At 35.3% G+C, this 9,620-nt stretch overlaps 1 protein-coding gene and 1 pseudogene across 1 annotated transcript; both read right to left on the bottom strand.

The window, feature by feature from the left end:
* Positions 1 to 179: 179 nt before the first annotated feature.
* LOC120165442 (probable mitochondrial import inner membrane translocase subunit TIM21) lies at positions 180 to 3,389 on the bottom strand. The gene is made up of 8 exons (XM_039174959.1): positions 3,072 to 3,389; positions 2,568 to 2,633; positions 2,455 to 2,473; positions 1,924 to 2,084; positions 1,210 to 1,388; positions 1,073 to 1,121; positions 512 to 631; positions 180 to 359 (listed from the first exon to the last, which is right to left on the bottom strand). Exons 1-8 carry the CDS (start codon positions 3,183 to 3,185, stop codon positions 180 to 182), a joined length of 888 nt encoding a protein of 295 aa, XP_039030890.1. The 5' UTR covers positions 3,186 to 3,389.
* Positions 3,390 to 6,225: 2,836 nt separating this feature from the next.
* On the bottom strand, positions 6,226 to 9,387 carry LOC120165441 (annotated as a pseudogene).
* Positions 9,388 to 9,620: the final 233 nt, after the last annotated feature.

The following is a 9,620-nucleotide window of genomic DNA, read 5'->3' as shown; positions in this document are numbered from 1 at the left end:
TTTGTTTCCAAGCTTTGTTGCTTTTATCACGTGCTTACTTATCAAACATCACCAAAAACTGTGATTTAGTTTCATTTGTTCACTTTTAAAAATCATGTCAATCTTTTATGGTTGACTTGTGCCTTCCTTGTATGAACCATCTCTTTCAACCTATGGGAGTGACAGATTCATGCCGACAATCATTGTTTGATTTCCTCCGGCGACAACCTTGTCCTCGATGCTACTCCTTCGCCATTGGTCACTTTGTGACATTCACAAACAATCAAGTAGGTATACTTCCATTTGTTGTCGGTTTTGTCCTTGAACATCTCGGCAAAAACTTTCCCGGCTCCATGGGGCCCACGGATATAGAAATTAACCTGTTTGAAATGGTTAAGAAGCAATCACCAAATCAAAAATTGCATATGAGAGGACTAGGACGCTATAAATTTGCAACAATACAAAGTTGCTTGCAAACATCTAAACAAATAAAGAATTTTTCAAAACAATCTTGTAAAGACTAGAGGGTCACCTCCACATGTTCTATGCCATTTTCGTCCGTGTATATCCTGTTCGGAATACGTTGGCGAGCAGCACGATTTCTAGTTTCTTGACCATAGCCAGTAATAGGATGTCCAATCCTCACCCTAACCTGACAGAAATAAATGTAATACCATCTGGCATAGAATTAGAATCATATATACCTCGGTTGTCTGTCGAATATATGCTTAGGGTTATATATACATGCAAGAAAAACAGAAACATACTTATAATTATCAAGCTAGAATATGCTAGATTCATCCAAAATATGACTCGATAAGTGTTCATTGTTTTATTTGTTCTCCGTTTTATTTTAATCTCTTTAACATACTCTGTTGTTCTTATTTATGCCTTCTAAGATACTATTTTGATGTTCATGCTGGCTGCAGATGTATATTGACAGGCTTCTGCCTGAAGATCTGCAGCTATAAATTATAATCCATGTTGCACTGTTAACATTTCTAGTTTTGATTGAGAACTGATTAACTGAGGTAAACTCCAATGCACTGTTTCAGAGTGTAAGTTCAGAGACAAGAAAGCTACTTTTTACAACCTGGCTTTCGTTCTGAATCCTTTCCAGGGCCTGGTTGAATATCTTATACCTATAAAACCATGGTTTCGAATTAGGGTACAAGTAAAGAAGGGAGTAGCTTAGCAACCCTAATCATCAACTAGGCGTTTGAAGCTTACTCTCTTGGTTGAAATATCAACTCCTTGAAGACAGCATATCCTGCAGCAGCTGCAATCCCAAGCCCAACAAGGATTATGAGACTGTAGCTAGCGCCCTCTGTAAATGTCACAGGCTTTTCTGGGATATTGTATGTAGGAGCATCAAACGGATCCTCAACATTAGACAATTCTTTTCTAGTCTGCTAAAGGGATAAAGACAACAAGTCAGAGCGACTGATGTGAAGCTTCAAGTAATCATAAAGCCCACAGAACTGGGAAATGCAGCAATTATATGTTGACCGGTAATAGCATTTGATGAGTACAGCTCAGAAAACCTCTGAATTTAATTGTTCTTTCCTTTTTTGTACACAATTGCCTTTGAGGTCCCACGAGGACAGATGGAATTTACTCAGTACGGAATAAACTTCAGTAGTGATTATGTTTTCTTTAATATTTATTGCTATGCAATAACCAAAGTATGATGAAATAATTTAAGTTGTTCCATGCGCAATTAGGAAAGAAAGATGATGATAAATCGCACACACTTTCAGATAGATTCCTCTTTAGCATCCTTTCAGCATTCGGGCATAGATTGCCTCACCATAGAAGTGGATAAAACATGCATTCACTCACACATTCGAATTACAAGCAATCATCATGAACAGTATTTTTGTCAATTAAAGCCAACCGTGATAAGAACACAAAAAGGAAAAATATTTAAGCTAAGATCCGAACCTCAGATACTTCTTTCGATTGCTTTGAAGTTCTTGATGCAAAGAATCTAGCAAAGTAAGGAGACATGAGCTTCAATCCACAATTTTCTATGTGATGGACCGAAGCTTGAAACTTAACTATACAATCTCCGCCGCACTGTCCTCTACTTAGAAGAGAAATGCCTGTCGGACACAACTGTCAGATAAAGTAGGTAAAACAATATCTGAGAAAAGAAGATAACAATTATCCTTATGCAGTTATGCTAATCCAACTTGGAATTAACTTTTATGCACTTCAGGTGGTAGGCACTTATGCATAAATCAATATTCTACGCAACAAAGCAACAAAAAGACAGTGAGGCGAATATGGAACTTACCCTTAATAGATGGCTAATGATAATAATTGTGAAGTTAAATTTTAGTAACAACACGAATACAAGAATCCCATCGACCATAACCTTCAGGAATTTGGATGAAACCTAGGGAGAAAAATATTTTCTCTAACAAATTGAACATAAATGTTTCAGATAAACATAGATGAGAAATAACTAACCATTAGCTCCAAGTACACTCTGTAGAATGAAAGAAGAAAGGATTTAGTTTGCACTTTGCAGCTATCTAGAGAGAGAGAGAGAGAGAAAAAGTCATTTAGAACTACTGCCTCACCTTTGATATATTATTGGCACCTGTCACATACTGTCTTGCAAAACTAGAATTCCGATCCACCGGAGACTGCAGGAATCAGTATGTCATCAGAAAATGGTTCAACAACTGATACAGATTGAACATAACTAAGAAACACTCTTAGAGGAATTTCAAAAACTATAATGAAATCATATTATTCAAGTCAAAACAAGGTTTAGGCTCAACTCATAAAAGCAGAGGAAGCTCCAATAAATTTGATTGGATCATAGGCCTTTTGATATACTAATAAGTACTATCTAGTATATAAATTATGCTACTATATTCTATATCACTCCATTTCACTTAACTTACCAATCACCATTGCAACTACTTTGCTAGCTAATAACACAAACAAACAGAATAACATATTTTGTAGGCAAGCAAAACAGAAGACATCAAACAAAGCATTTGAAAGAACAGTAATGTCAAAATAGAAAACTAATTTCAAAGAAAAGAAATGAGGAATGGTGGAATAAATCAACATACCCTTTTAGAAGCTGAAGTAAAATCATTCGAAAAAGGCTTACATTCCACAAATGATCTGAAGGAACCACGCCATATGCTCTTACTAGATATTACAGACCTCCTAATGTTCTGCATCTTCAACTACAAAAAGCTTAAACCTTTTTCCTTCTATAACTCTATAAAAATACTATCTTTCTTTTTGGATTACCAACAAAACACCAAATCAAAACAAGAAGAGAAAAACCCAAACCCCAAAAAATTCAATCCAAAACGCATAAACCAGTTAAGAAAGACGAGATGACATTGGGGGAAACGAGAAACCCCAGCGGTAGAGGTTTTGTTGAAGAAAAATGGAACCAAATGCTCGTGCTTGGGTCTAACCTGAGCCCAATAGTTGCCTACAAAAACATGAAACACACATCAAGGCCCAGTATCCTGAAGGATATAATGACAAACGTTTCCAAGATAGAGGGGGTCAAAGTGTAATTATGAGAGACAAAAAGGGTCTTCTCTGTTGCAAAATATGAAATATTCATCACCCACCCCTGGTGGTCGAACAAAACTCAACTCGACTTGAGAAATTGGTTTTTTAATTTGAATCGACTCGTAATTTTATAAATTCGGCTGGACTAAAAAAAGTTTTAAATTTGAGTCGAATTATAAAATAGAACTCAAATAACTCGAAATTTTTAGTAATTAATAGATTGATTTTCAAATTTGAGTTGATACTCTCAACTCCGTATGATATATGTATATCACATTTGAAAAAATATGAAGAAACATATATGTATATTATTATAGAAAACCAATTAAATTGACATAAAATAATATCATATTATTATAAAATATATATAATTAAATTTAAACAGAAACTCGAATAACTTCACTCAAATTTCAATTTTTTTTAAATAAAGTTTAATTATAAGACTCTAAATTCAAATAACTCAAAAAAAATTAACTTGACTCGATCGAATACTCATTCCTAACATCCGGGTATTTTTCCTTTTCTTCACTCTCTTATCTGTTTTCCGATTAACAAAGACCGAGAAGAAACAGGATGGAACTTGATTTAGCTGCCTTTGCCGGGTAACCCCTTAGCTTAATTTTTAAGAATGTATCTTATATAAGCTCAATAGTGTACAAAGATATGGTTTTGTCATGTAATTGTACTTTTAGTTGAGCAAAAGCTTGAGCTTTTGAGGTTTCCTGGAACTAATGATGTGGAATGAAGAAATAGGAAGTTCTTGAGTCTTGGGACATTAAATACTTATTATTTTGTCATGTAGTTGTACTTATGTCACATACTTATTCTTTTCTTGTTATGTGTCATTTTGGACATTTATCTCTTTTAGTGATTAAATTAGTCTAAACCTTTCAAAGATATATATGTAATCACTAAAAAGCAGTTGTTTAAGTGTCGCACAGACAAAAGAAAAAAAAGAATATGTACTTATCACCACCACTTATTGTGAATTTTTTTTTTTAAATTTTGCCCCAAGTTTACGTTGAAGCTGACTGAGTTAAGTATTATTGCTGCGCAAGGTTTGTGTTTTCATTTTGACTAAAAATATTACACAACTTACATAAATAAACTGAGGTCTTGATGATAATTTCTATGTTCTTTTGAATGGCGTTGGCAAAACTTGGGCTTATTATTGATGGGGTTTTTCCATAGTTGAAATATTGCAATACCTTAGCTCTTAAGTCATGTAATCACCGCTTCATCTGATGTAGATGGCTACATGGGATCAGATTCTCTCTTCCTGTACAAAATCCGCCGACCTTGGAGTTCTCTTCACAACATCTTGTGTGGTTGAAGGTGGAAGGTTGGCGAGACCATAACATTAAAGTACGGTCATAATACAGTGTAACGATTGTATCGTAACGTTTTTTAAGGTTACCGCGATATCATAAACTGCATCCACAACATAAAAATATAATTACTTTAAGAAATAAATCACGTCGTAACGTCCGCAACATCTGTAACTACAACACCGTCGCTTTAATCACTTACTGAAGTTGCAGCTCGAGAAACAGATGAATCAGATGAGAAGGAACTTCTTAGCCACAACTAACCATCCGAACTTCAAAAGAGTGTTTAAGATAGAAAATGCGGAAATAAGGATACCTGTGAACAGGCGACAAATGATCAGAGTTGTGCTGTTGATATGAAAATTGTTTCATAAGAGGCTGTCATACACTCTGCAATCAGCGCTCTGGTTAGGAGTGTTCAAACTGTCGGATCCATTATATGGACCTGACTCTCACAAACAACATACATTTTGTTGGATCATGAATTCCTTCGTTCGTTCTTTGTTCATGCTCAATAAATTCATTTGTAATTATGTGATTCAGCTAGTTGCTTTAAATTATAGCACCAAGCATAAATTCTTTGTTTTTCTTAGCTACACATTTTTCTTATGATGTGATAAGCATGGATAGATATTTGATCCGAGTTCAAAAAATTTTGATCCGATTAGAATAGATATTTTTTTTGTTAAAAATCTAGATTCAAGTTTGGTAGAGTTTCTTTAAGGATAGTGACGAATCAGGTTTAAGTTTAGAGTGAAAAAATTTCGTCCCGATATAATATTATAATTATTCTTTATATACTTAGAGATTCATCCCTATATTCTTTTTTTCAATTAAGTCTTTATTTTATATAATATATATATATATATATATATATATATTTGTGTCGAATCAGGTTGGATGTGGGTTTTCACCTAAAAAATTAAATCAAATTTTGGATCTAATGAGATATTTCTAAACCCAAATTGAGTCAGATGCAAATGGAGGAATTTACTTTTTAAGTTAGATTCAGGCGGATCAAAAATCCTACTCCACCCATATATGATAAAGGAAATGTGGTCCTCAGCTACAAAGTTCGACTTTTGTCCCTTGCATATTATTGCTGCCTCTAGTTGTATGAGGTTTTTGTCTTCCTCAATACTATTATCATAAAGACTTTTTTGAGCCATGAAAAAAGAAAGTTGGTTTAGTTATGTTCCATAAAGTTATGTGATTAAAGTACAAATCCAAATCAAAGACACCAACTTCGCTGAATCAATAGCATCTACGTCAATATCCAAAGAAAACACAACTTCGGTTCATCTTAACACAAGGGAAAGAACACTCAGATTCATGAAGTAAACCTGATTATTCGATCAAATTCAATGACTTTAAGAACTGATACATAATAAACAAATAGCAGTCACATCATGAAGAAGGCTGAGACATGCTTGAGATGATGAAACTAGAGTCATCTTCTTTCATGGTTTCATGGAAAAGAATCGAAAACATTACCATTGACACATTCTTCAGTTGAAGTAAGTGATCCCAGTCTGACCACTTTTTGTAAGCACCTCAAAGTTCCCAGCGGTGATGGACCCGTTTTTGCTTGAGATCGATCTTCTTAATTCCGAATACGCACAGTACTCTACTTCGACCTAGGTCGTGTGCTCCGAGAACCCCGAAACCGAAGCTCCAACTCCTTCCCCTGGCATTATGAAACAGAGAACAAAGGGCTAAAATACAGCAGAAGCAGATGAAATCACTGTAATTCTTGTTTGCTAGAAGCTTACTTACCATGTGTGACTAATAGCAGGTTTTCAGAAGGGTATTTATCAGCCAATGCCTTAATAGCTTGTGCATATCTACTTCTACAACCCTCCACAGTTTCTTCCCATTGCGGCAACTGTAATTTTTTAAGACAAAATTCTTGTATTGTTTAGACATTGGATATATCAAAATCAAACTGCGAATACTTTACTATCACTTTCTTGATCATCTGAGTGGACTACGAAATTTAACGGGATGCGAAACTAGACTATCAATAGAATTTGAAATTTTCAGAAATACGATCTTACTCAATACCTCCCGGTCCATCTCTGATCTTACGTATAGTCGGATTTGAGAAACATTACCTCTTTGTAAACTCGTTCAACACTAGGATCCAACGTGCCACTTGGTAGCATAGACTCAAGCTGTGGAACATCGAAACGGAAGATCCCATCTTTAGGTGCTACATCAACCCTAATTGTTTCGCTATTTAACATCTCACACAATCCGTACTCAATAGAAACATGTAAAATACGAACAAAATGAGCTCAAATAAGAAAGCATAAGTAATTTTTCATTGCATAATATCGATCTGAACCTTGACTCTTGATAGATCGAGTTTGATGACGTCTTTAGATGACTTGCCACCGGCGTCAACATCGACGGCGCAAAGGGCGGCGACGACCTCGGAGGCTGTCTGGACGCAGCGGAAGAAAGGGGAGACGAAGACTCGATGGATCCGGAATGGAAGGAGGGTCCGTAAAATTCGACCCGCCTTGAAAGCCCTGGCAAGGCCGTTATCTATGAGCGGAGGGTCCCATGGCCTCTCCGCCGTTTTGATCCACGTGGGATCGAAGTTGTCCTTTTTAAAAGTACAGCTGTTGGAGGAAATCGCATTCCAACTGCCAAGTTCTATTATATATATTCTTATCCTCCCTATTCCTATAGTTTTGCCTTAATTAATCTAGATCAATTTATATCGTACATCTAATTTTAATGAGTGGATCTTTTAATAGTAATTTTCTAAATATATATAAAGCTTTAAACTCGAGACATACTTAATCGATATTAAATTACTTACTATTTCATTCAACTCCGTAGATTCTATTATATTTTATTAGAATTACATTATTGTTTTGAACCTTTTAGATGGATAGAAGGGGTGTTGGAGATTCTAAATTCTTTCCTAATTAATTTTTTTATACTTTTATTGATGATTTAATTTCGTATCATTTAATATTTTTAAAATTTTATATCCTTAAATTTTCAATATAACTTTTTGTATTTGTACTCCTAAAAAAAATTGCCTCCGTCTATGATTCTATCATACAACTTAAAATTTAGTTTTTATATTTTAATTTAATATTTTAATTATATTTGTCAAAAATTGTTAATATAATTTTTTTCTGAAAATTTTAAATTTCAGTTGAATCATTCAAAGTGTTTTTAAAAGAGTTAATAGTGAAATAATTGATTTACTTATCTAAGGTAAGAATGGCAACGGGTCGAGTTTGGGGCGGGTTTTGCTCGTCCCGTCTCCGAACCCGAAATGAATCCCCGTCCCTGACCCCGACGGGTTTTTTATCGGGGCACCCTGTCGGAGATTTTTTTTGCCTCGTCCCCGAACCCGATCCGAAATATTATACCCGAACCCGACCAGAACCCAAAAATATTTTATATATAATTAATATAAAATATACAATATTATATATATAATTAATATAAAAAATAAAAAATATTATATATATATATAATCGGGGCGGGGATACTTTGCCCCGAACCCGACCCGAAAAAATCCCCGAAAAAAATCTCTGATACCCGACCCGACCCGATATCATTCAACCTGACCCGACCCGAACTTAACCGGGTTTCGGGTTTCCCCGTCAGATTCGGGTCATACTGTCATCCCTAATCTAAAGAATATTTAGAGATATTTAAAAAATAGTAATTAGTTGATTTAATGAGACGAGTTATTAAATCTTTTAAATAATGGATAAAATAAACAAATGATCTCTAGACTATAAGGTGTTATTTTATTGAGTCCACCGATTATTAAAAGTTACAAAATGATCCTTCAACTATAGAATGTTGTTTTGTTGAGTCCATCGACTATTAAAAGTTATAAAATAGTCACCCAATTATTCATTATGTTTCAAACTCGTCATTTTCCGTTAAAAATATTGACAACAGACTGAGCTGAAAGTTAACATGCGGGTCACCCGATTATTCAATGGAAAGCCAAACATCATGGGGTCGACCTTCTACTTAGAAGCTCGAGTCTTGGTGATGTCAAACTTCTTAGAGCAAAGCCGCCTACCATCGACGATGAACTTGGTCTCCCTTTTCCCACATTAAATAATCACCGATGGAATCCAACTTGCCTTAAAAACAACCTTCCCGAACTGCGGAGTTGTGATGTTTATCTCTTCGAAATTCCTGAGTGTGGGCTAATGCACGTACACCCTGTCCGACCAATCCCCATATTTTCTGCAACAAAAACAAACTAACCTCAAACATAATCAAACTATGTAATAAACAGTGACTAAACGGTCATATATACTTACAGTGTAAAGAATCTGACTATCTGGGGCCCAGGAATTGGCTTTCCATTGGAGAATGTTATGAACAAGCACCGATCTTCCTCGGGAGCGCAGTTGCTCTCGGGTAACCACTCCTTTGCAGGGTTCAGTGGTTTGCTGTTGCTATGGTCACCGCCGCCGCTGCCACCGGGAGGCAGTGCTTCTCCGAAAGGCAAAGCTTGGGATGGTACATCCATGGTGTAGATGATACTGAACTTTTTTTTTCAATCAAAAGAGTGAGGAAATTGAGAGAAACTGTGGGTATATATTGAGCAATGTTGATGGTCCAGGTAGCGGGCCGTGGCCCTCCCCAAACATCAATATATATATATATAAATATTAATTTTGACCCTCTCATATTAGTACGATAAATTATTAAATTTGTTTTTCTCATAGATCTATTAATTGTATGAGTAGTCAATGATACTTA

Source organism: Hibiscus syriacus, unplaced genomic scaffold, assembly GCF_006381635.1.
Source record: "Hibiscus syriacus cultivar Baekdansim isolate YM2019G1 unplaced genomic scaffold, ASM638163v2 tig00111582_pilon, whole genome shotgun sequence".
In the NCBI taxonomy this organism is placed as follows: domain Eukaryota; kingdom Viridiplantae; phylum Streptophyta; class Magnoliopsida; order Malvales; family Malvaceae; genus Hibiscus; species Hibiscus syriacus.
This window is presented reverse-complemented; position numbering and strand designations above follow the sequence as displayed.